This window comes from Elephas maximus, chromosome 7 (assembly GCF_024166365.1).
Source record: "Elephas maximus indicus isolate mEleMax1 chromosome 7, mEleMax1 primary haplotype, whole genome shotgun sequence".
In the NCBI taxonomy this organism is placed as follows: Eukaryota; Metazoa; Chordata; class Mammalia; order Proboscidea; family Elephantidae; genus Elephas; species Elephas maximus.
In genome coordinates, this window is record NC_064825.1 from 119437211 (window position 1) to 119464678 (window position 27468).

At 41.1% G+C, this 27468-nt stretch overlaps 1 protein-coding gene across 1 annotated transcript; it reads left to right on the forward strand.

Annotated features, from left to right (window-relative positions):
• Nucleotides 1-934: 934 nt before the first annotated feature.
• Nucleotides 935-26204, forward strand: LOC126080582 (olfactory receptor 1009-like). The gene is made up of 4 exons (XM_049891775.1): nucleotides 935-1502; nucleotides 1575-1837; nucleotides 5330-5437; nucleotides 26181-26204. Exons 1-4 carry the CDS (start codon nucleotides 935-937, stop codon nucleotides 26202-26204), a joined length of 963 nt encoding a protein of 320 aa, XP_049747732.1.
• Nucleotides 26205-27468: the final 1264 nt, after the last annotated feature.

The following is a 27468-nucleotide window of genomic DNA, read 5'->3' on the forward strand; positions in this document are numbered from 1 at the left end:
GTGAAAGCAGCTAATTGAGGCTGGGAATACAGTGCAAGACAGATTGTTGGGGAAATGGGAGTGAATGTGTCAACCCATCTCGTTGAGAGTGGTCCTCTTTTTTCTGACTCTACTTTACCAAGCATGATGTCCTTGTGCAGGGACCCTTCCCTCCTGATAACAAGTCCAAAGTATGTGAGACAAAGCCTGGCTATACTTCTTCCAAGACAGATTTGTTCACTCTTTTTGCTCCCCATGGTATATTCAATATTCTTCCCTAACACAATAATTTAAAGGTGTTAATTCTTCAGTCTTAACTTATTCAATGTCCAGCTTCCACATACATATGAGGCAATTGAAAACATCATGGCTTGGGTCAGGTGCACCTTAGTCTTCAAGATGGTACCTTTACTTTTTTATACCCCTTCTATTAGGGATAAGAAAATCCAATAAAAAGGGTGGATAGGAATTTTTTAAATATTAAAATGTAGCATCATTCTATCAACTAAAGGATTATCTTTGAAATTCAAGATGGCCCAAAGAAAGGGAGAGAGGAAGAGAACAGAGCTCTAAGCTGGGCTCAATGAAACCAAAGGCCATTGTAAGGTTATATAGAATATGGAAAGGCACAGATATAGGCAATAACATAGTACACTCATAGACTTACTAGAGGGTAAACTGAGAGCAGGGTATCACGGAAGTGTGTGATAGAGGACAACCGGTAGAATAAAGGATTTAGACATTATTCTAAGAGGGATAGGAAACCTCAAAGTGTTTTAAGCATGAGCTTGATATGATGGGATTGATGTGGGTTTTGGGGGTCAGTTTGCCTCATGGAGAAAGATGTGACTCTTCAGTTGTAGAATATCTTAAAGTCTGCCTCTTTGATTTGAATATTAAGAATCATGTTTCTCCTTCTCTTATTCATTTTTTTTATGGAAAACACACCAGTGGAATGGCATTGGGGCAGAATCACAGTACAGTGATAAGGTTCATCCTGCTTGGCCTCACAGATCAGGCAGACCTAAAGCAACTCCTCTTTGCTGTCTTCCTGCTGATCTACTCCACGACTCTGGTGGGTAACCTGGGCATGATAGACCTGATCCGCACCAGCTCTCCCCTTAACACCCCCATGTACTTCCTCCTGAGTGTGCTCTCCTTCATCGACATCTGCAACTCCTCTGTGTTCACCCCCAGGCTGTTGACCAGCTTCCTCGTTACTGACCAGTCCATCTCCTTTGCAGGCTGTGTGGTCCAGATGGCCCTCATGATCTTCCACGGCACAGCGGAGTGTTTACTCCTGGTTATCATGGCCTATGACCGATTTGTGGCCATCTGTCACCCTCTTCTCTACCACACTATCATGTCTAAACATTTGTGTATTCAGTTGGTGGTGTTAACCTATGCTGTGGGTGTTTTCAATTCAGCTGTACAGACAGCGAATGCCTTCAGCCTGCCTTTCTGTGGCCCCAACATCATCGATCATTACTTCTGTGATATCTGCCCAGTACTCCAACTGGCCTGCTCAGATACCACCACAGCCAATATCATCATGGTCTTCTTCACTTCCTTGGCCAGTGTCCCCACCATCTCAGTCATATTGGTTTCTTATGGCTACATTCTGGTCACAATCTGTAGAATGAGGTCCCTGGAGGCCCAACGCAGGGCCTTCTCCACCTGTGCCTCCCACCTCACAGCCCTCTCCCTCTTCTATGGATCCGTGTTCCTTGTATATCTCCAACCCAATCCTGAGAGTGCTTCAGCCTATAACAAGATCCTCTCTGTGTTCTACACCATTGTGATCCCCATGCTGAACCCCCTGGTCTACAGCCTAAGGAATAAAGATGTCAAGACCGCTGTACGAGTCAGGGTTCTTAACCTAAGCAGAAAAGTATTTTGTCAGAAAGACATCTGTAGCTTATAAAATAGAAGAGAAGCCTAGACAACTAAGATGGAATAGGAATTGAGAGGCAAGGCACAGCTAAGTTCTGCCACAAGAATGATCTGTGTAGGCTGTCACCACTGGGGTCATCGCTTTGGAATTTTTCTATTGCTACAGCTGGCAACAGTGCCTCTGATCATTCATTATTGCTGTGTTCCTGGGCAAAGTCACCCCTACACTAGCCTCTGCACCACTGCTTATCATCTGTCATCATCTCCTTAAGATCAAATCCTAGACAAGACCATCCATCTGTTTGGCCACAGATATCCTCCATTCAGTGTGGATATCTTATATTTACCCATATCCTACATGAAAACTTCTAGCTTACCGCGATCTAAGAGATAGAAATAGGCCCTCCTTTCACTTCAGAACTGGGAGCTGGATTCTATCTTTCTCCTCTTTTGGTACTTCTCAAAAGTAGAAGGAACTGTAGAAGGAAAGTTAAACAGCAAAAATGATATATTTCAACCATAGTTGTCTCCCCTACAAGATTCTATAGGGAATATTGCCCTTCTGAGTACGGGACATTAAAGAAATGGTCCATGTAGTTTTTGAGTATAGGGAGGAAACAGTAATCACTTGACTTCATGGGAGAAAATGGAGTCTTTGATACAGAAATCTCCACTATAATTACCTAGGGACCAGAATGTAGTCTACAGTGATGGTGAGCTACCATTTTTCCATAAATGGCCAATTTGTATAAAATAAAAAGCTAAAAGGCCACACTACTTTTTAAAATCAAAATCAAATTACCTTTATGACTTTAAACAAAAATTTTTTTTTTTTTTTTTTTAAATTGTAACTTAAGGCAGTTTTGCTCATTTAAGGAGGGAAAAAAGAGGGAAGATGTTTCGTCAAACCCAGAAGTCAATTGGGGCTCCATATCTTTTTCAGATTCTAATAAAATTGCCTTGAACCTTGTGAAGAGTAATTTTATGTGTCAACTTGGCTAGGTTATGGTGCCCAGTCGTATGGTCTAGATGTTGCTATGTAGTATTTACATGTGATTAGCCTTTAAATCATTTGACTTTCGGTAAAGCAGATCACCCTCCATAATGTGAATTGGCCTCATCCAATTAGCTGACAGCTTAAGAGCAAAACCAGAGGTTTCCCATGGAAAGATTCTGCCTCTAGGCTATAAGTAGACACTTGGCCATAATTCCTCTCCTCCTCCCACTGCCTGACCTATGGATTTCCAGCCTGTTGCCTGACCTGCAGATGTGGGACTTGCCAGCCCCCACAATCATTTGAACTGATTGTTATAGATGAATGAATGAATAAATAGAAAAGGATCTATCTATCTGTCTGTCTGTCTATCTATCTAATCGATCTATCATCTATCATCATCTTACTGGTTCTGTTTCCCTAGAGAGAAACCCTAAGCCAAACCTCATTCCACGTGTGGTAGAATCCCCACATCCTTCCCAATCTCTCTGAGCTCTCTGGGGAGTTTGGTAGCAGGGATTAGGGATGTAAATTACTTCTGTTGTACCTAGATGCCTCCATCTCTGAGCTCCTAAATCCATGGAATCACTTTAGTTTATGAATCACCCACGAAAGGGGAAAAGCATGAGGGTAGGAATGAGGATGTTGTAAACAGAGAAGAGGGGAAAAAAGCCTGACAGAGGTAGGTCCAGATGGGTAGGGAAAACAGGGAGCTCTTGGCGGGTTGGGTTGAGCCAGCCCAGTTGTGCTCAAGTCCCTTGAAAGAGACAAGTAAACAATTGCATCTCTGCCAGACAAAGCCTCCCAGTTCATATGGAACTTCACAGAGTCTGAGCTCTTCATTGGTCACAGATAGAAAAGTGAGACAACATTTTCTTAGAAAATAAACATCCTTGGGTGGACCTGTTAATCAATGCTTCAGGATGACATTGAAATCATACGTCATCTCCACCTGGTCTTATTTATAGGTTTGGGGTAATTTTTTTTAACATACTAAAAAAAAAAAAAGCAGTCTCCACTGAGTCCCCTACCACCATTGCCGCCCCAACTTTCCATCCCAGACTCAGAAGTTTAGGGACAGAAATCACTTCATGAAAAGTATCCATTTGCTTAACAGAGCCCTTTCCTTTGAATAATACTTTCCCTTAGGAAATTCCTTTAGGGCCAAGATGACACGAAGTCAGGCAGCAGAAAACGGAGTGCCAAATCTCCTTCATTTCCCTAGTAAACAAAGACTCGGCTTCCTAATCTCTCCAACTTCTGATCATAAGTTCCCCACAGCCCTAGGCAACCCAGTCACGGACTAAGAAGAAGCAAACAGACTTCCCAAGAATTGATTAATGAGGGACCTAAGAGGAATGGAGGAAAGATAAGACAGAGGGGTAAAAGCAAGGGCAGTTGATGATGGCATGGCGAAGTTTGCCCAGAGAGACAAGACATCCAACTCCTTTTATCCTATAGACACTGCTCCCTCCAAATGGAGCTCAGCATTCTCCTCTTCTCTACCTTCACCTAAAATCATCCACCACGGAACGTGATAGGAGTCATAGGCATGTTGGTTTGAAGTTAAGTCAAAGTATTACCTGTCTCAAGAGCATTTGAATTAAATTTTTATTTACACTATGTCTTAAGAGCACCCAGAACCCATGAAGCACCTGCAAATCTAGAACTTTCTATCGGGGGGAAGTGGGACTACAAGGAAGAAGGAAAGGCAGATACAGCTGCAGGTGTTGAACGAAAAACCAGTGGGTGGTCAGGCTGGGAAGCTAGAGGCCTGAGCTACAACAGACCATGGTTCTAGCAAACAGTGGATATTAAATGAATGGTTATTGTTGCCAATGACATGCTCTGTAACCTAAGGAAAAGGAGTTACCCTGTTGGACCTTAGGTTTGCCCTATGAAGGATAAAGATCCCTAAAACCTCAAGTTTATAAATGGAAAGGGAATTAAATCTCTTTGGAACACTTGAATGTTAATCTTCTTCTCAAGGGTCTCAAACTCATTTAATCCTAGAAGCCCTTGAGAGAGGGGACATTGTAAGAAAGCAGAGAGTAATCCTTTGGTTTGGGATCTTTACGAAAACTCAAGCTCTCCAGCAGCTGATAGCTATCATTCACCAAGTGGGATGTCTCTCCAGGCACCGTTTCTAGAGACAAGTTGGGGCCACCATTTATTAACTCCCAGTTCTATCTTTGGAGTAGCCAGACATCTGTCAGTTCCCACTGGCTGGTGTTAAAACTAAGGGGTAAAGAATGAAAGGAATCAAATGTACTTGAGACCAGGGCTTCTCTCAGAGAAAGAATTCCAAGACAGTTTGAGAACATCATTAGCTAAAGCTGCTCAGGGGCAACTATCATCACAGGGAGGGGCAGACACCCCCCAGAAGATTCCTAGACCCTACCAGAGAGTAATTGTCTCTCCCCCTCCACAGGTCAAAGTACTGAGCATTATTCTCCTCTCCAGAGTGTCACAGATCATGTTATGATCCCTACCCTCTCCAGGACCTCAGAGAACCTGGCCACCAGCCCCAAGAAACTGAGCTACGTGGGAAGCAACTTTGGCTTCCAGACAGTATGTGTAGCTGTTGTAGGAAACTCTGGTGGCATGTTGGAGCCATCGAGTCAATTGCAACAACTCATAGCAACCCCATGTGATAGAGTGGAACTGTCCCATAGGGTTTTCTTTCTTTCTTTTTTATCGTGCTTTAAGTGAAAGTTTACAATTCAAGTCAGTTTCTCATACAAAAACTTATACATGCACGGTTATGTGACTCTAGTTCCTCTCCCTACCTGTGACAGCACATTCCTTCTCTCCACTCTGTATTTCCCATGTCCATTCAACCAGCTCCTGTCATTCTCTGCCTTCTCATATTGCCTCCAGACAGGAGCTGCCTACATAGTCTCATATGTCTACTTGAGCTAAGAAGCACACTCCTCACCAGAATCATTTTATGTCTTATTTATGTCTAATCTTTGTCTGAAGGGTTAGCTTCAGGAACGGTTTTAGTTTTGGGCTAACAGAGAGTCTGGGGACCATGACCTCTGGGGTCCCTCCAGTCTCAGTCAGACCATTAAATCTGGCCTTTTTACTGGAATCTGAGGTCTGCATCCCACTTTCTCCTGTTCCCTCAGGAATTCTCTGTTGTGTTCCCTGTCAGGGCAGTCGTTGGTGGTAGCCTGGGACCATCTAGTTCTTCCAGTCTCAGGCTGATGGAGTCTCTGGCTTATGTGGCCCTTTCTGTCTCTTGGGCTCATATTTTCCTTGTGTCTTTGGTGTTCTTCATTCTCATTTGCTCCAAGTGGGTTGAGACCAGTTGCTACGTCTTAGATGGCCGCTTGCTAGCTTTTAAGATCCCAGACGCTGTGCACCAAAGTTGAATGCAGAACGTTTTCTTGAAACACTTTGTTATGTCAATTGACCTAGATGTACCCTGAAACCATGGTCCCCAGATGCCTCCCCCTGCTACTCTGTCCCTTGAAGTGTTTGATCGTATTCAGGCAACTTCTTAGTTTTTGGATTAGTCCAGTTGTGCTGACTTCCCCTGTATTGTGTGTTGTCCTTCCCCTCACCTAAAATAATTCTTGTCTACTGTCTAATTTTTTTTTTACTGTCTAATTAGTGAATACCCCTTTCCCTCCCCACCCTCACAACCATCAAAGAATGTTTTTTTCTGTGTTTAAACCTTTTCTTGAGTCTTATAATACTGGTCTTATACAATATTTGTCCTTTTGCAACTGACTAATTTCACTCAGCATAACACCTTCCATATTCCTCCATGTTATGAGATGCTTCACAGATTCATCATTGTTCCGCATTGTTGCATAGTATTCCATTGTGTGAATATACCATAAGTTGTTTACCCATTCATCTGTTGAAGGGCACCTTGGTTGTTTCCATCGTTTTGCTATTGTAAACAGTGCTGCAATGAACATGGGTGTGCATATATCTACTCATGTGAGGGCTTTTATTTCTCTAGGTTATATTCCAAGGAGTGGGATTGCTGGATCCTATGGTACTTCTATTTCCAGTTTTTAAAGGAAGCCCCAAATCGAATTTCAAAGTGGTTGTACTATTTTGTAGTCCCACCAGCAATGTATCAGTGTTCCACTTTCTCCACAACCCCTCCAACATTTATTATTTTGTGTTTTTTTGGATTAATTCCAGCCTTGTTGGGGTGAGATGGTTTCTCATTGTAGTTTTCGTTTGCATTTCTCTAACGGCTAATGATTGTGATTGTTTCCTCATGTATCTGTTAGCTGCCTGAATGTCGTCTTCGGTGAATTGCCTGTTCATATCCTTTGCCCATTTTTTAATTGGGTTAATTACCTTTTTATTGTTGAGGTTTTGCAGTATCTTATAGATTTTAGGATTAGATGCTGATCAGATTTGTTGTAGCCAAAATTTTTTTTTTCCAGTCAGTAGGTTGTGGTTTTACTCTTTTGGTGGAGTCTTTTAATGAGCATAAATGTTTGATTTTTAGGAGCTCCCAGTTATCCTGTTTCTCTTCTGGTGTTTGTGCATTGTTAGTAATGTTTCGGATACTGTTTATGCCATGTATAAAGGCTCCTAGCATTGCCCCTATTTTTTTCTTCTGTGATCTTTATCATTTTAGATTTTATATTTAGGTCTTTGATCCATTTTAAGTTACTTTTTGTGCATGGTGTAAGGTATGGGTCTTGTTTCACTTTTTTGCAGATGAATATCCAGTTATGCCAGCACCATTTGTTAAAAAGACTGTCTTTTCCCCATTTAAAGGACTTTGGGCCTTTGTCAAATATCAGCTGCTCATAGGTGGATGAATTTTTGTCTGGGTTCTCATGACTCATCTCATTTCTGACAAATTCTGTCCTGGTCTCACCACCCAGAACAATCCCTTCCCTGCCCACACTATTCCCTTATGTGGATTCCTCAGCTTGTCTCATATTGCACTTATGTCATCTACCATGAGTTATCACATTTGCCTCACTCCCTCTGGGAGTTCCTTGTAGGCTGGAATATCATACCTCTTTGATTCCTGTATAGCACCTTTTATAGCACCTTCTTTATAATAAGTACCTACTAAATATTTTAATTAAAAAATCTTACATTAACTACTTCCTTATTGCACAAAACAGTTTTATACATATTTATGTCTCATAACCATGCCTAGCACAGCGTCTAGCCCTTAGCAGGCATGATGACATTTGCATGAATGAATGAATGAACAGCAACCCAAGAAGGTATGTAACCTTACCTAAATTTTAAAGCTGAGGGAGCTGATGCTAGAGAGTTAAATAATTTTCCGAAGTCCCACAGCTTGTTAGATGTAGAGGCAGGATTTGAACACAAGTCTTTTGGCTGCAAAGCCTATTCTTTCTTTTTCCTGTGGTGTACTATTTCTTTGCTTTTCTGAGATATTGTGTTGAATGGAGTTTCACATACATTTTGTGCAAAGTCTCATGCTAATATACTTGTGAGCCTCTCAAAGTAAATGTCTGACACTTGGGAAACCTTGATGAGACTGTGAGTGATAATTAGAAGAAGAAGAATAGACTATGGGGAAGGGAATGGGAGGCCAACTAAAAGATAGGGCTTGATAGAAATCAGAGGTGCTAAAATAAAGTTCACATGGGTTTCATTCCTCCATCTATGTGTAGGAGGAACCACAGATGTGACTAATGAGGCATAGTCCGTATTTTGATGGCATTTGGGAGAAAGTTATTATGAGTAGGTGAGGGATCAAGTGCATACGACTATGATCTTGTATTAGGGATGAATTAAGATTTAGCTCTACATGCATCTGAAATTGCCCCAGTAGCTCTGTGTCTGTGACAAGGTTAACAATAATCCCAAACATTCAATTTGTTCTGCATCTTTAGGGCTATGATGCGGTTGGGAGATGGCCATCAATAATCTGGTGTTTTTAACAATGTTTTAAAAATTTCCCTCTTTTTCAGTGGTGACATAAGCTCGCATCACATTGACCATATAGGAAATTAGATGATCTTTTGAATGTCATTAGGTTTAAGGTGATATTAGGATAACTTCATGAGTCAGCAATAAAGCCCCAGTAGAGATTTAGATGGTGTCGAATCAAGGAAATTTGCCATTAGAAGTGTGAGTCAAAATATTCCAAATCTAGGGCAAATGAAATCGTTTTGCAGTTCCTTAGGTTACCGACAACTGATTGAAGGAGTCATGGGGGTAAGGATGAAGAATGAGACCTTCTGGGAACTGGTGGGCGATCAGAGGGGACTAGCTCATTTATGAGTTTGGTAATTTCCAGGAAGGGACAAGAAGAAGTGAGAATCAGGCAAGGAGCTGAGGATATATGCAAGCAGTGATGATAATGATGAACCATAGAATCTAAGCTGGGTAAGGATGGAAGTGAGGCCTTGTGGATGTGGCTGGAACAATGGACTGTAGGTTTGGGGGACAAAGTTATTAGAGCTGTGATATTAGAGAGAGTAAACTGGAAAGATGGTAAATGTTGGAAAACAGAAGGCTTAATGTTGAGATTATAGAGGGGTTGTTATTGATAGTGTCAAGGTCTATGGCATGGCAATGAATGACTGAGATAATATGGGAGATAAGAAGGAGGTCAGGAACTCAAAGTTCAGAGCATTAGAAGGATCAGTTATGGAAGTGGTTCTCAACGTTGGCTGCTACTATAATTGCCTAGAGAGTTAAAAAAAAAAATCGATGACTGGTTCCTCCTCAGACATAATTAGGCAGAATCTCTGGGAATAGACCCTGATACAGGTATTTTTTAGAACAACCCCCCCCCACCAAGTGATTCTAATATTCAGAAAATGTTGAGAACCTCTAAGTTACAGGGATATTGGAAGCGTCAAAAGAGTTATCTAGAGTCAGGAGCCAGAATCTTACCGAAATGAGATGACAGACCTGGAGGTTGCAGATGACAATCATAATGGGGGTGGTAGAAGATATAGCCTGAGGACATTAGATTTTAAAAAATTTATTTTTTTCTTTTTAGGTAGAGTGGCCAGTTTGGGGAGGGAAGGAGAACGCTCTGGAAGGGCTAATGAAATGAAAGAAATTCTTTGCTTAGACTCTTCCAATGGGGCCCCCATCTCATTCAAATAAAAGCCAAGGCTCCTACCATGATCTACAGGTCCTTACTTGCTCTCTTCCCTGCTGCCCACCCACACGGTTTCCTGCATCTCCCTCCTGCACATTCTTCTTTCACCCCAGCTTCCTTGGGGGACTTGAATCCCAGGCTTCTGCATGTCATGTACCCTTACTCCCTTCAGGTCTCTGCTCAAATATCATCTTATTAGAGAGACCTTTCCTGATCTTATTTAACTACCAATACCCCACACTCAGGAAGCCCTGGTGGTACAGTGGTTAAGCCCTTGGGTGCTAACTGAAAGGTTGGCTGTTCGAACCCACCAGCTGCTTCGCAGGAGAAAGATGTGGCAGTCTGCTTCTGTAAAGATTTACAGCCTTGGAAATCCTATGGGGCAGTTCTACTCTGCCCTATAGGGTTGTTATGAGTCGAAATCAGCTCAATGGCCATGGGTTTTGTTTTGTTTTTGGTACCCCACGCTCCCTATTCCCCTTATCCTGCTTTTTTAAAAATAGCATTTATTAACATCTGAGAATCATTGGGTGGAGCAAATGGTTAAAGTGCTGGGTTGCAAACTGCATGGTTGGCTGTTTGAGTCCACTCGGAGGCACCTCAGAAGAATGGCTGGGTGATCTACTTCCACAGAATCAGACATTGAAAACCCTTTGGAGCACATTTCTGCTCTCACACACATGGGATCACCATGAGTCAGAATCGACTCCACGGCAGCTGGTTTTATTACTAGCTGAAATACCATGTGCTTACTTGTATTTTCTTGTCTGGCTTCTCAACAAGAATGTGAGCTCTATTTTGTCTACTGATGTGTTCCCAGTGTGTAAAGGGCGCTGGCACAGAGTAGATGCTCATTAAACGTTTGAGGAATGAATGAATGAATGAATATAGCAAGTTGAAAAAAAATCTTATAACCAAACATCCAGTACAATTCTGTGTGTGTGTGTTGTGTGCACATGCATGATGTGTGTGCGTCCATAAACTACATATACATAAAGGTCTGTGAGGGTATATTCCACACTGTTAACGTGGTTATCCTGTGGTAGAGGAACAGGGGTGGACTTTCATGTTATATTTTATACCTTTTTGTATGTTTGAAAAGTTTTTGACTACCATGTATGTATTCTGCCAACCTCCCTCTCCACTCACCTCAACCACAGCAACGAATGGAAAGGAAGGTTGGAGGACCACCTGATTCAGAGGGAAAAGGAGATAATTGCTGCAAACCTGGAGCCGGTACTGGCAAAGCCCAGCGTGAACCCAGACTAAGCACTGAAACAGGAGCTGCAAGATCCGAATAGAAACAAAGATTAGGGAATGCAGGCTCTGAGGAGAAGGTAAACCTGTACATTTATTTGGTGAATTTACTGAAGGTTCAAATAAGTAATTGAGATGGTATGAATATCACATTACGCAGAGGAAAAGGCAATCCATAAGAGATGCTGATACTGCTGGAAAAAGCAAAGACCTAAAAAAAAAATTAAAACAGGAATCTCTGAATTGGGTTCTTTTAAGGTTATAAACTGTACAATTGAAAGAAGAAAAGGTGTGTAAATTTTCTGTTTCCTGATTGAAGGTGAAACTAATCAGGGAGTTATATCTGGCTGGAGAAGGAACTGTAGTGAAACAGTTAATGAAAAATACAGGCTCCTGGGATTATAAATGTAGGTTGCTTTAGACAAACACGGAGATTGTTCAACTGACAGAATGGGGCGTATTGTACAAAATTTGGAGAAATTTTCAGTGGGTGTGTGGGTTCACTCTTGTCTTGGTATTCCAGTTTGGTTATTTGTACAAAGGATTAATTTACCTTTGAATGAATTGCTGTCTTCCTTTGGGATGTGCTAGCCAAGTGGGAGTTAATTTGTTTCTAAAAGAGTACAAGGTTTTTTGGTTTCACCTAGGAGAGTGAATGGATCTCTCTGTCTTTCAAGGTTGCACATCTTTCTGCATTTAGGCCAGGCAGAGATAAGCGCTCCAGGGCCTCAAAATACAATAGGCTATTATTGTAACTCAGATGTGACTGGGCCCTGAGAAGTCTCTGTTCTTGACCCTACACCCACCTTGAGGCAGGAATCAGCACTTTGTTGTCATTTCCCAAAAAGCAAGTCCAATGCAACAAAGGATTTATGAATAATGGCAGTTTTACTGGAAATTTCTTGGGGAGACTGAAAAGCTCCTTGGGTCCTGGGAAGATAGTTTTGATCTATGGTGAAACCTAATAAAAATTCCCATTAGACGTATATGTTTTTCTTTCAAAGAGAAAAGCTTTCTCATTTCTTTTATCTCTTATCTCCATGTTCCTAAACCAAACAATCTAATCTCTTTCAAGGTCTACAGTCTTTTACCCTCCCATCTATCCTTCTGCCTGGCAAATGAGAGAACAGCCTCAGGATCCACTCCCCTTAGAGGTCGGTGTGGGGAACCATTGTAAGTAACTGTTTATCCACCCCCAGGCATCTAATTACCCAGTTTGTTCTCAGAGGGAAGAAAGAAGAAAAGGGAACAACGATCTCTTGTGACAGCCCTCCCCTTCCCCAGAAGGGGATTCCATATGTTTCCTGGCCCCCTTTAGACACTATTTTCTAGTTTACCCACCTCCGTGAACTGTGTGGAGCCCTGGTGGCACAGTAGTTAAAGAGTTTGGCAGCTAACCAGAAGGTCGGTAGTTGGAATCCACCAGCCAATCCTTGGAAACTCTATGGGACACTTCTACTCTGTCCTATAGGGTTGCTATGAGTCTGAATTGACTCGAGGGCAACAGGTTTGGTTTTGGTGAACTACGTACATTGAGGGGATGGGACTGTGCTTGGGAATTTGTTGGGTTCTACTGGGCAGTGTTTTGTCTGTTATATGTAAGTTTGCCATGAGTTGGAGCCAACTCAATGGGAACTAATAACTGATTGCTGTAATGGTTCAGTGGTAGAATTCTCGCCTTCCATGTAGGAGACTCTGGTTTGATTCTTGGCCAATGAACTTCATGCACAGCTCTCACCCGTCTATCAGTGGAGGCTTGCATGCTGCTATGATGCTGAACAGATTTCAGCAGGGCTTCCAGACTAAGGGACTAAGAAGAAAGGTCAGGTGTTCTACTTCCAAAAATTAGCCAGTGAGAACCCTATGGACCACAGTGTTTCATTCTGCTGTGTATGGGGTCACTATGAGTCAGGGGCTGACTTGACAGCAGCTAAAAACAACCCCTGGGATTCTTTTTCTTTTTAATATTTGTGATTCGGTAAAAGTTTACACAACAAATTAGGTTCCCATTTAATGATTTCTGTACATACTGTTCAGCGACATTGGTTACGTTGTTTACAAAGTATCAGCATTCTTATTATTTCCATTCTGCTTGTTCTGTTTCCATTAATCTAGCTTCCTTGTCCCCCTTTACCTCCTCATCTTTGGTCCAGGGTAAATACTTACCGTTTGGTTTCATTTAGATGATTGTTTAGAGGACCTCAGTACTCACAGGTGAAACTATTTATTTTATGAGTCAATCTGTAATTTGGCTGAAAGGTGACCTCCAAGAGCTTTTGAGTTCCAAGTTTAAGTGGTAGCCCAGGGCAATAATCTCAGGGGCTCATCTAGTCTCAACTGGTTAAGTAAATCTGGCTTTTTTTTTCTTTTAGGAATTTGAGTTTTGTTCTACATTTTTTTGCCATTTTACCTGGGATCATCTGTTGTGTCCCTGGTTGGAGTGGTCGGTAGTGGTAACTGGACACCATCTAGTTCTTCTGGTCTCAAGGTTTGTGTAGACTATTAGTCCTGTGGACTTGTTACTTCTTTGAGTCTTTGGTTTCCTATTTTTTCTCTTTTTCTCTGAACGATTAGAGACCAATAGTTGTATCTTAGGTGGCCATTTGCAAGCTATTAAGATCTCAGGCGCTAATCATCAAACTCATGTGGAACATTATCTTTATGAGCTATGTTGTGCCAACTGACCGAGTTGCCCCACTAGACTATGCTTCTAAGCCCTCAAACCCAGTAAACCAATCCCGTGAGGCATTTGGTTATATCTAGGAAGCATCCATAATTGTGCCACCATGTTCTTTATTTTATATATAAAACACGTATGTAGCACACATAAACATACATATATATATGCCTACATTTACACCTATACATGTATATCTGTATATTTGTCTGTGTCTTATTGTACATATATATGCATACATCACTGTCTATATAACCACACACATATTTTTTAGTTGTTATTACTGTTGTTGCAAAATCATATATGCTATAAAAAAAGCATTTACAAAATCCTCCCTTATTCTTGTGTACTGCTTAGTGTCATCTTTTACCTTGGTTAAGTTTTGCTGACTTCACCCTTATTTGGTATTGCTTTTTCTGACAACAAAACTACTAAGTGTCTACCGTCTAGAAAGTGATTCCACCTCCCTCTCCCTCCCATCTCTGATAACCACCAGAGGATGTTGCTTTCTATATGTATACCTATTCTTGTCTTTTTATAGTGAGATCATACAATATTTGTCCTTTTGTAATTAATTTTTCACTCAGCATCTTGGTCATCTAGTACTGCTGTAACAGAAATACCACAAGTGGATGGCTTCAACAAAGAGAATTTTATTCTCTCACAGACCAGTAGGATAGAAGTCCAAATTCAGGGCACCAGCTCCAGGGGAAGGCTTTCTCTCTCTGTCGGCTCTGGAGGAAGATCCTTGTCATCAGTCTTCCCTTGACCTGGGAGCATCTCACCGCAGGAACCTCAGGTCCAAAGGATGCACTCTGCTCCTGGCTCTGCTTTCTTGGTGGTATGAGGTCTCCCTGTCTCTCTGCTTGCTTATCTCTTTTATATCTCAAAAGAGATTGGCTTAAGACACTATCTAATCTTGTAGATTTCATCAATATAACTGCTACTAATCCATCTTATTACTTAATTGTGTTAGGATTTATGACACACAGGGAAATCATGTCAGATGACAGAATGGTAGGCAATCATACAATATTGGGAACCATGACCTAGCCAAGTTGATAGATACTTTTGGGGAGTACAATTCAATCCATGACACTCAGCATAATGTCCTTCAGATTCATCCATGCTTTGTTTTGAGAACTCATCATTATTCCTTATGGCTGCATAGTATTCCATTGTTTGTATGCACCACAATTTGTTTATCCATTTGTCTATTGACATGCAGTTAGGTTGTTTCCATCTTTTTGCTATTGCAAATAATGTTGCAATGAAAATAGGTATGCATATGTCTATTTGTGTCACAGCTATTAGATCTCTAGGGTATGTGCCTAGGTGTGGGATTGCTGGATTATAGGGTAATTCTATTTCTAGTTTATTGAAGAAGTGAACACCTGGCAGTCTTATGATTCAAAAGGGACAAGAGAAAGGTGGGATTTTCAGCTTGAACCCCCTGCCACTTCCTTCCTCCTCCAAGTCACTGACCTGGGACTTGCTTTGGACAGATAAACCATAATGAAGCACCCCTACCACTCTTGACACTGTTTCATTTCAGTGCAAGCTCTTCCCACCATGAATATAGTCTTCTCTGTATTAGTTGAATTCAACTGAAAAAATTGAAGAGTCACACATACACAGTTAATAAGTATTAGGGTTCATAGGTTCATTGCTCTTTTGCTTGACTTTTGGGGTCTACTTTCTGTTGCCATTGACTGCATCTTTGTCTTTCCTCACCCTGATGTGAAAATTTTGCCAATGACTTGTGTATTCATTTATTCATCAAATGTTTACTGAGGATTTACTGTGTGCCAGGCAGTGTTCTAGGCACATAGTGACAACCAAGAATGAGAAGATTCCCATTTTTATGGCTTTTATGTTATGATGGGAGGCAAGCATACATGAACAAACAAGAAAATACAGATGGTGGTAAGTTCTTTGAAGAAAATTGACAAAGGGTGTCAGGCAGGACTGGTTAGGTGTTATGGACACTGGGTGAATAAGGAAGACCTTCATGATGAAGTGACATTTGATGAATTAAACCTCACAAAATAAATTTGCTATTTCCCTTTTACCCTTTCCTCTCTGAGCTCAAACTTCTGGTCTGTGTTCTAGTGCAGACTGTGTAACTCCTGTTTCAGAGGTAAATCCAAATTTAGACCAGGGATTGGCAAACTTTTCCCGTAAAGGGCCAGATAGTAAATATTTCTGGGTTTGTAGGCCATATGAGCTCTATCTTAAATACTCAACTCTGCAGTTTGTAGCACGAAAGCAGCCATAGATAATACGTAACAGAATGGAGGTGGCTGTGTTCCAATACAACTTGATTAGCAGAAACAGGTGGTGGGCCAGACTTGGCCCACAGAGATATTTTGCTGACCCTTGATCAAGACTGCACTTTGCCTTTGTGTACATCACAGTGATGGCAGCAGCCCCTTCTCCTTTAAGGGGAGAGCCCCTCTCCTAAGTCAGAGTAGTCCTCTGCCTTCATTTTTTTTTAATTAAAAAGAAAAAAAATTAAGTTAGAATAATTCAGAAAATTTATACAATATAAGGAAAAAGAGTGAAACCTTACCTCTACCTTTAAACATACTCTGAGAATAACCACTGTTAATAGTTTGATGTATATCTTTTCAGATTTTTTTAATGTGTGTGTATATACATGATAAATATAATTATGTGTACATATTCAAGTAGGTTTTTAAAATTCTTTTTTCTCTCCTCTCCCCCTTCCCTTTTTCTCTCCTTCTCTCATTTCCTCCCTCTGTCTTTTCCTTTTTCCTTCCTTCCCCCCCTCTTCCTTCCTTCCCACCTCTCTTTCTTTCTTTCCTTTCCTTCTTTCTCACTCTCTGTCTCTATCTACCTTTCTTTCTTCTTTCAATACATATGGGACTGTTCCAAAATACTGTTCCACATCTCACTTCTTTCACCCTGAATTATATCATGATATGCTTCTTTGGATTTTAGAGACACACATTCCACATTTGTTGCCCTGTCATTTCCAACTGACATGATGTGCATTGTTGTGTTATTTTTGGTGAATGGCGTTACAGGCAGGTGGTGGTGGGGATTCTGTATGTCACCACTCACACAACCTCGCTGCTGGGTGGAGTGCTGGTTTTCAGAGCAAGTCTCAGACCAAATGCCACCAGGTGCAGCCCTTTTTTGGCTACTAGACAGAAACAGTCACACAGCTGGTGTGGAGTCCGGCAAGGGCCTCCCTCTGTCATCAGGCACACTGGCCAGTACTGGAGTAGAAGACTGGTCCCAAAGCAGGTACATTCTTACAGCAGGATTGGAGGAGAGAAACAGGCCCTAAGCACTGCAGAGCCCCAGCTCTCCCTGGCACCTCTAACCATGTGGATGCTGGGCTTGCCTCAATTTTTAAAATACTTTATTCATAGGAGGCCAGTCGACCCTGCTATGTGATTCTTAGATAATTCTCCTTCTGCCCCAGTTCTTACTTCAAAAAGTTGAAAGAATAATACAACAACAACAAAAAGAAGCACTCATATATCCTTTACTTAAAAAAAAAAAAGCGTTCACCAATTATTAACATTTTCCCACATTTGCTTTGTCTATTTTTCTTTCTCTCTCTCTAACTATATATGTATATACATATACCTAAACTTGTTGCTGTCAAGTTGGTTCCGACTCAGAGCAACCCTACAGGACAGAGTAGAACTGCCCCACGTGGTTTCCAAAGAGCAGCTGGTAGATTCGAACTGCTGAGCTTTTGGTTAACAGCCGGGCTCTTAACCACTATGCCACCAGGGAAAAAAGAACAAAACAAGGAAGGAGAGATAACCCTTAAGTCAACAAAATACAACATTTCTAATAGCCAGCTTCTACTTTTGTCACATTGGTCAGAACCCAGAAATACCCTTAAGAGAAGCTAAGAACATTACCGTCACACACACACACACACACACACACACACACACACACACACACACACACACAAATATTGGTATTCTGTAAGCAAGGAAGGAATGGATATTGAGTAGTGATAAAGAAAATGCTTGCTGGGCCTTGGACATGCGCTCCCCGATTTGTCTACGCAAGATGTTGAGTCTGGAGGGTGCAAGAAATTGCAAGATAGCAAGTGATCAGGGCCACAGAACAAGGAACCAGAGCAACTACTTCTCAGAGAACTGATCAGACTCAGCAGAGAAACACCCTGGAGGTGGTCTTGTGACTGACTCTTTTCTGTCTGTGACTCAGATGTCTCACTGACACCTAGTCTAATGGACCTGATGGGTCAACACAGTTCCTGAAAACCAAAAATAGACTTGGAAATTCAACAATTGGCTTGATCTGAGCTCCATAATGGGTCAGTCTTAAACTGATTAGTTGATTTGTTTGAACTAGCCAACCCCACTTCCTTGTGAACTTTGTGACTTCTGCCCTTTATGTTCTACCTTGCCTTGGTTGGGTTGACTGTCTTCAGAGCTCCTGTATTCATGTTTGCCCAGGAATGGCTACTAATTTGTGGGACCTGGTGCAAAATGAAAATGTGAGGGCCTTTATTTGAAAACGATTAAGAATTTCCGTATGGTGACGCCGGAGCATTAAACCAAGAGCAGGGCCCTTCTGAGTGTGAGCTCTGTGTAACTGCACAGGTTGTGTGCCTACGAAGGTGGCTTCATGTATATTTACATATGCAAAGACCCTCAAGGCTTTAAACTAATTGTCTCTAAATTAGTTTTCACACTTAATCCAAAGACATCCCACAGTGCCTATCCTTCTGTGTTGGATCAGATTTTCTCTGCTTTGCCCGAAAGTAAACTCAGATGAAAAATCACAGTGATTCGGAGGCATTATTTATCTTTTATCAGCAGCAATTAGGAGTGGCTGCCACAAGGGAGTTGTTCTAATTAAACACGGGGGAATGAGCATATAATTTTATGTGTGTTCCCTTTCACGACTCCTCTAAAATGTCAGTAAAAGAAAAAGAAAGGTAAAGACGCACAAGGGCAAAGAGAATATGAGAGAAGAGCAGAGAAGTTGAGAGAGGATGAAACTCCTAAGCCCTTACAGAGAGGCAGGGAGATGCTAACAACAGTTGATTCTTACTGAAGAACTCCTAAAAGACTCAGGAGCTGGAGACATGACGTATCCCTAGAGGCAGGCGTTGTTGTTCTTGTTAGTTGCTGTCAAGCTGGCACCAATTCATGGCCACCTTATGTATAACAGAATGAAATGTTGCCTGGTCTTGTGCCATCTTCTTGATTATTGGTATGTTTGAGTCCACTGTTGAGGCTTTTGTGTCAATTCATTTTTTTGCAGGTTTCCCTTGTTTTCGATGGCTCTCTACCAAACATGATGTCCTTTTCCAGCAGTTGATCTTTCCTGATGATGTGTCTAAAGTAAGCAAATAAGCAAGGCTGGGGCTAAAACTAGAAAGACAATTAAAAGTTTGAACGAAGAGTGGTTTTATTCCAGATTCCTTATTTTGCTTTAGCAAAACACTGGAGGCATATTTTCTCTTTGGAGAGGTTGAACCATAGAGATTTTGGATTTGATGATACCAGACACAGTTGAGGGGAATAGTAAGGTACCAATTTGAAAATGGGGATTAATGAAAACCTAAAAATGGGTTCCCTATCTGGTTTACCCCCATTTGGCTCCCAGAAGGCTGGCAGATGGCTCATAGCCACCAGGCAGGAGAGCACAGAAGTCCTTTCTGGAGGAGCTAACCACGATGTTGACATCTGGTGTCTCCTGACACCAAAGGCCAGTACCCCTCCCAATTTGCTTTTTGTTGATACCAATGGGCCAACTAGCCCTGCCCAGGCATGCAGAGCTGTGAATCAGCTTTTTAGTGCATCACTCTTAAATATGGATGGACAACCAAGGCTTTTGGGGAAAGCTACTAGAGTGAAAGGCAAGATCAAAGTCAACAAGCAAAGAAAAGGAACTTGAGGAAACAGTATAGAGAACAGATGCCAACTTCAAAACACCATAATTAATATCATATGTGAGATGAGAGAGGATGTCTGAAATAGCCATTCCCCATCACTTTCTATTTTCATTCCTTGTTTAATTATTTTTTTGTAGCATTATCACTTTCTGACATTATTTAGTATATCTAATAGTTATTTGTTTACTCTGTGCCATGCCCAGCTGAATGTAAGCTCATGGAAGGTAAGGACTCTGTCTCATTCACTATCCTGTCATCAGCACTCATGACTAGTGGGTGCTCAACAAATATAGCTGAATGAATAAATAAAAAACTGTATCCATAAACAAGAACAGGGTACTATACAAAAGGAAGCATTAAAGAGCAGAAAAGATCCTGAAATATTAATAATAGTGCTGTTCATTGTAACACTACTCATAATAGCCAAAATGTGGAAACAACCTAAATGTCCATCAACAGATGAATGGATAAACAAAATGTGGTAAATACATACAATGAAGTATTACTGTGTCATGAAGAGAAATGAAGTCCTGATACATGCACAACACGCATGGATCTTGAAAACATCATGCTGAGTAAAATAAGTCAGACACAAAAGGACTAAGATTGAATGATACCACTTATATGAAATACCTAGAATTGGAAAATATATGGAGGCCATTTTATTAGTGGTCAGCAGGGATAGGAGGGAGAGGAAAAGAGAGAGTCGTTTTTTTAGGGGACACTGACCTTCTGGTAAGGGTGAAGAAAAATTTTGTAAACAGATATTGGTCATAGTTGTAAAATATGATGAAAATAATTAATGTCACTGAATAGTACATGTAAAAATGTTGAAATGGCAATATTTTTGGTATATATATGCTCACCACAATAAATAAATCAATTTAAAAATTGAAGGTAAAAAAAAACTCAATGGGAGACTTGCAAAATAAAATTGATAAAATATCCTCAGTATAGCAGAATAAAATGATGGAAAATAATAAAGAAAATTAGAAGATCACGCAAAGAGTTTTAACATCTGACTAGTAAGAATTCAAGAAAGAAAGAACAGAAAATTCAGAGGGGGAAAAGGTCATCACAGGAATGATAAAAAAAAATTTCCAGAACTGAAAGACATGAGTTCCTAGAATTCAGGAGTTCAATGAGTGTCTGGGAAAATAAATAAAAAGACATCTGTCTCAAGGCACATAATTGTGGCATTTCCGATTGCAAGGGATAAAAAGAAGATCCTACAAAGCTTACAGACAGTAAAAAAGGTCACCAATATGAGATCAGGTATCAAAATGGCATTGGATTTCTCAACAGATTCACTGGAAAACAGAAGACAATGGAGTGACATATTCAAAAGACGGAGGGAAGGTAATCTCCAGCCCTGAATTCTATACTTAGACAAATGATTAATCAAATATAAAAAGAAAAATATATCAAATATAGTGGTAGAATAAAGGATTTTTCAGATGTGCTAGATGATAAAAATATACCTCTCATGCACCCTGCCTCAGGAAGCTACAGAGAAAGTAGCAAAATCAGGGAATTAACAAGAAAGAGGAAGATCTTGGATCGAGTAAGCAGATAATCCAAAGAGGAGAGGTAAAAATTCTCAGATTGACAAGAAGGATCATCCAAGGATGATAGCTGTGCAACAGACCAAGGGAGCAAGCAGCCAGAGTGGACCAGGAGGGTTCAGGGCCCAGGCGGTGTGTCTTTGAGAAAATACATGGAATTAATGCATTGCTCAGTGCATCTTGGTTGTGTGTTAGATCAATTTTAGACTGCATTAGGTTGCAAATATTTTCAAGTTCCTCATTTTTGGTGTATAAATTTGAATAATAGTCATATTAACAGGTTGATTCTGACTCACAGTTATCCTATAGGACAGAGTAGAACTGCCCCATAGTTTTTCCAAGAAGTGGCTGGAGGATTTGAACTGCCTACTGTTTGCTTAGCAGCTGATTTCTTAACCACTGATTGGATATTAATTTGTCAATGACTGAGTTGTACTCAATGAGATGGACTGATACGATAGGCACAACAATGGACTCACACTACCAATGATCATGAAGATAACCTGAGGGCAGGCATAGCTTTGTTTTGTTATATATAACATCACCATTAGTGGGAGGTAACTAAAGAGCAATTAACAACAACAGATTACTCGATGTATTTGTATCGAGATGGGTTTTTAGTCCTGTTTCATAAGTTTGGGGATAGTTTGAGCACTAGTTAATTATAGGTACATAGAAAACTAAGCGAATAAAAGATCATGGGAATTATTAACTCAGGAAAACCAAAAGCCGTACAAGGAAGGCTACGTGATCATAACATATTGGCTGACTCAGCTGGGAATTGCATTTTTATAGCCAATTATGTAAACATTCAATATATATCGAACAAAAAATTTTGATATAATTTTTTTGAGAGAATGATAGGGAAGGGATATAATGTACGGGTGTGGTGTGTGGGTTAAAAGGGCTAAATCCTTGTCGTCTATATGATGAAGTCAAGAGTTAATATCTTGAAAAGAAAAAACAAACAGAAAAATTAACTATAAGCATGTGATCTAGAAATATGACAGCACCAGCAGAAACAAATGAAGGAGTTGAAAGGATTGCTTTGGGGCATGGGGAAGAGTGGGGAAGCTCTTTCTTAATATAAGCCTTGTGGTTTGACTCTTTAAACTTCATAATAAAGTCCTTTGATAATGAAAACAGTAATTAAATAAAAAAACAGTATGGTAATGAGGCGATCACCCAATCCGTAACAGTTGGTCTCACAGCATGGTGTTAACAATGAGGGCTTGGAGACAGCTGCATGATTGAGGCTCAGTCACGCTCAGCATGGTGTTGTCTTTGAAACAGTCACAAGCGTATCACGTTCTTTCATACACCGCGGGAATAGAAAGTCTGGGAACCAAGGAATGGAAATGGGCGTGGGGTCTCTCATTATACATTTAAGGATAAACGAACATGCAATAGAACACAAACATTAGGTTATTTCTCCTAGCTGAACAAACACCCTTCTCTTGACTCAACTATCTCCCTTTAACTATTACCCTCTTCTTCTGCATCCTTTTATAGCCTACCAGTAGCAGTTGTCATCGAGCTGACTCTGACTCCTGGTGACTCTACGTGTGTCAGTGTAGAACTGTGTTCCATAGCACAGATGGAGTAGGGACCTGGATCACCGAGTCTGAAGTCCCGGGGAGAGATTGGACTGGAGATATAAATTTGGAAGTCATCATTTTATTCATCATCATTGCCAGTTGCTGTCAAGTGAATTCCAATTCATGATGACCCCATGTGTGTCAGAGCAGAACTGTGTTCCATAGCACTTTCAGGGTCAGATATCCAAAACAGGTTGGCCAGAGGGATTCAGGCTAACAGATGCTTCCGGTTTCCATGGCAGGAGAGGAGAGAAGCTGGGTGGTCATACAACAGCTTTTCTGTGCCTCAGCCTGGAAGTGATGGACGTCTCTGTCCCTCATATTTTATTGTCCAGGGCCAGTCTTCCATGTGCCCAGCAAGGAGGGAAGTAAAGGGGATTTGGTGAACAGGAATCAGGGTCTTTGCTTCAGTCACTTTTCAGGATGCATGTGTCAGGGTGAAAGAGAGTATGTGTACCACCATGAAATTATACTTACATTTTTGTTATACTGTATGAGCTATTATTTTTTAAAAAAAGTTCTTATTTACATAGCCCCAAAGTCAATCTCCCCTTTTCTCCTGCTTCTGAGATAGAATGTGTACAGCATTTATTTTTGCTTTGAGGCAATGCTACATTAGAACTGAGCACCCCTTCTAGTCTTTTAGTCTTTACAACAGCCTGGAGACTTAGGTGTATTTATTCATTCCCATTTTAGATGTGGAAATTCTGGTGGCATAGTGGTTAAGAATTCAGCTGTTAACCAAAAGGTCGGCAGTTCGAATCCACCAGGCGCTCCTTGGAAACTCTATGGGGCAGTTCTACTGTGTCCTATAGGGTCGCTTTGAGACAGAATCGACTTGACAGCAACGGTTTTTTAAATTTTAGATGCTGGGAAATGTAAACCAGAGAGGTTATGCGCCTTATCTAAGGCCACACTCATCTGTGTGACCTTAGATAAGGCAAGTGGCAGAACCAGGGTGCCAATGTAAGGGTCTTGACTCCTGGCTTGTTTTCAGGTCTTATGTTCATGGGAAGCGGGATCTTCTTCCCAGGTTTTCTAGGCTTCCTCCAGGCCCACAGCTCTTTGCTGCCCTCACTTGGCTTCCTCAGTTATGATGGCGTATAAAGCTCCTGCTACAATTAATACCTCATGTTCTGACAGTCTAGTCTCTAAGGTTACAGCTGTATCTTCTCTGCTTGAGATTTCATACCTTCATGTTTCCCAGGTGCTGGGTATGTAGTGTTGTTGTTGTAAGCTGCCATCGAGTAGGCCCCTGACTCACGGCAATGAATCTAAAATGGATCTAATGTGTGCCCAGTCCTGTGCTGTCCCCATGATCACTTGTGGATGAGACCATTTGTGATCCATAGTATTTTCATTGGCTGATTTTTGGAAGTAAATTGTCAGGTTTTCTTCCTAGTCTGTCTTAGTCTGGAAGCTGTGGTGAAACCTATTTAGCATTATAGCAACACACAAGCCTCGTCTGACAGACGGGTGGTAGCTGCACTTGAAGTGTATTGGCTGGGAACTGAACCCGGGTCTCTCACACGGAAGGCAAGAATTCTACCACTGAACCACGACTGCCTTGAGTGTATAGTAGAGATAAGTAAATTTCTTATTGATTGGTGTTTATGAGCAGCATCTCTGATGGGAGTGTTAACCCCATTAACCCCATTGCTGTCGAGTCAATTCTGACTCACAGCATCCCTATAGAACAGAGTAGAACTGCTCCATAAGGTTTCCAAGGAGCGATGGTAGATTTGAACTGCTGACCTTTTGGTTAGCAGCCAAGCTCTTAACCACTGTGCCACCAGGGTTCTGACGGGGGTGTTAAAGTACCCTAATAATGACTTTTTGCTATTGCTAATTGCTGTATTACATAACCTCGTTGGCTCTGCATAACAACTCCATAAGAAAGTGCTATTAAGTCTATTTTACAAATAAGAAAGCGGAAGCACAGACAGGATGTAGTAACATGCTCAGGGTTATTCACTCAGGCAGCATATATTTCACACACTGTGAAAGAACATTTATTATATGCCAGACACTATGCCAGGTGTTGGGGATGCAGCAATGAATTAAGTTCCCTGCATTTAACAGGTCAGTAAGAGATGGGCCCGGGGTTTAAACATAGGTTTTTTCGACTTCAAATTTTTTGCTTTTTAAAAAACTAAGCCATAATGGCCACCTTCCCTGAAAGCTTATACCAAATGTTGCTTTTGTCATGAAAATTTTCCTGATTCCTCCTTTCTCTCTCCTGTATCAGACATAGAAAGAACAACGAAATCTTGGTTCCTGCAAGCTTCTAGAGGTATAGAAGCGCAGTTGGTGTCGTCTCTGTTTTCTGGTCCAGGGAGTGAAAGTCTGCATGACCTTTTCTAGAGATGGCAAATGTGTCACGTATTTGTGAGACACTATCTTGGGGTGAGGAGTCCCTGGGTGGCTCAAATGGTTAAGCACTCCACTACTAACTGAAAAGTTGGCAGTTCAAACCCACCCAGAGGTGCCTCGAAAGACAGACCTGGTGATCTGTTTCAGAAAGGTGACAGCCTTGAAAAGCCTACGGAGCAATCCTCCTCTGCACACATAGAATCACCATGAGTCGGAATCGACTGGATGGCAACTAACAACAGCAACAATTTTGGCTTGATACCAATGGTCATGAAGATGGTACAGGACCAGGCAACATTTCATTCTGTTATACATAAGGTTGCCATGAACTGGAGGACTTGATGGCAATCAACAACGTCTTCACTTGAGAGCCTTAGCAGACATTGCTAATCAATTACAACACGCTTTCCAGTACTCAGCCTGGGGATCCTCTCTGCTCTCTGTCCGGTTTATCCTGAGCTTCTGTCAGAAGCTCATGAACATGAAGGCTCTGCTCTAACACATAATGTGGGAGGGTGGGTGGGACTCCCTTTCTGTGTTTTGGGAGAGAAGGGATCTCAGTGGATTCTGAGCTCTGGGGCCTCCCCTGTTTGGGTGGCCAGTAGTGGAGTAAATAAGCCATAAACCATCAGACTGACCTGGATCGATTCTTATCACTTTCATGTATTAGCTGTAGGACTTTGACTACACAAGTTATCTAACCTCTCTGCGATTCAGTTCCTTCTTCTCTAATGAATCCTGTTACTTAATTGGGATATTGTGAGATTCAATTAGGTAGTGTGTATAAAGCACACAAAGTGCTCAATAAGTGAAGATTGTTGATTCTCCCCTTTTTGCACTCAGGTTGCACTGAACGCCGGAGGCTAAGAGAATATCTCTTCTGCTAAATTCGTTCTCACAGGTGCCTGTGTTGCTACAGCAACCCTTTCTGAGCACCTTTAATCTATTCATTTGACAATTATTAAATGCGCAGTATTTTCTAGGCATAGGTTCCCTGATGGCACAGTGGTTAAGAGCTTAGCTGCTAACTGAAAGGTTGGCGGTTCAAACCCACCAGCTGTTGTGAGGCAGAAGGATGTAGCAGTCTGCTTCTGTAAAGATTACAGCCTTGGAAACCCTATGGGGCAGTTCTACTTTGTCCTATAGGGTGGCTATGACTTGGAATCAACTCAGTGGCAATGGGTTTGGTTTCTTGGTATTTCCTTGGTATAAGCTTTGAACAAGACAGATGAACTCTAGTTCTCATATAATGTACTAATACATTCCAGATGGTCTATGAGCTAGGCTGTCTTCCTGATAACTTCTCTGGATTTACTTACACAGCCCATGTATTAATAAAAAAAAATGTATTAATAGGCTGGGTAAATTAATAATTCTTTGCTTATTGTTTGCAGGGCGAAGGCTACTGGAAGGGAGGGAAACTTCATTTCATTGGCCATAACCATCTTTCTTTGTTTTTAACCTTTTCCACTGTTGGCTGGAGAGTCATTTCCTGTTCCCTTTTGTTTCTCCTTTCCTGTTGATCCTCTGATGAACTCTATACCCACTGAATCCTATGGCCCTTTTGTAGTGCATTCCAATGGCAGGTGCATCCTTAGTACTTAATACATGCTAGACAGTGTTCTAAGTGCCTTACACATGCTATCTTAGTTAATCTTTACCACGAAATTGTGAGGTCCTACAGTTTGTGTCACAGGAATGAATTTTCTAAAATGAATGAACTCCAAATCTTTATTTCAATTCAATTCAACTTTATTTATGTTTGAATTCTGAATATTTAGAATCAGATTCAGTTAATATTTATTGATTTTTCTAAAATAAAAGAACTCCAAATCTTTATTTCAATTCAGTTCAGTTCAGTTTGGTTCAATTCGACTCAACTTTACTACTGATTGAATTCAGAATCAGATTCAACTAATATTTAGTCTTGACTGCCTCTTGTATGCCTGGTGCTTCAGTAATGTGCAACAGAGTCAAAAATAAGCCTGGGCTAATGTGGCCTTCAGTACCACTGCTGAACTGATCTGGTGACTCTGGGCATCAGAATTTTGACCATAGTTGAGGTTTACACAACCGAACTATATAACTTTTAAGAATACCTAGTAACATTCAGGTCAAGGTGGAGTAATAA

What these genes read in the sequence shown, in the direction of transcription:
- LOC126080582 (XM_049891775.1), top strand. Translation starts at nt 935, where the DNA reads ATGGCATTGGGGCAGAATCACAGTACAGTGATAAGGTTCATCCTGCTT. An exon ending in ATAAAGATGTCAAGACCGCT is followed by an intron (nt 1,838 to 5,329) that starts GTACGAGTCAGG and finishes TCTCCTCTCCAG; the next exon opens with AGTGTCACAGATCATGTTAT. An exon ending in GCAACTTTGGCTTCCAGACA is followed by an intron (nt 5,438 to 26,180) that starts GTATGTGTAGCT and finishes TTTTGCACTCAG; the next exon opens with GTTGCACTGAACGCCGGAGG.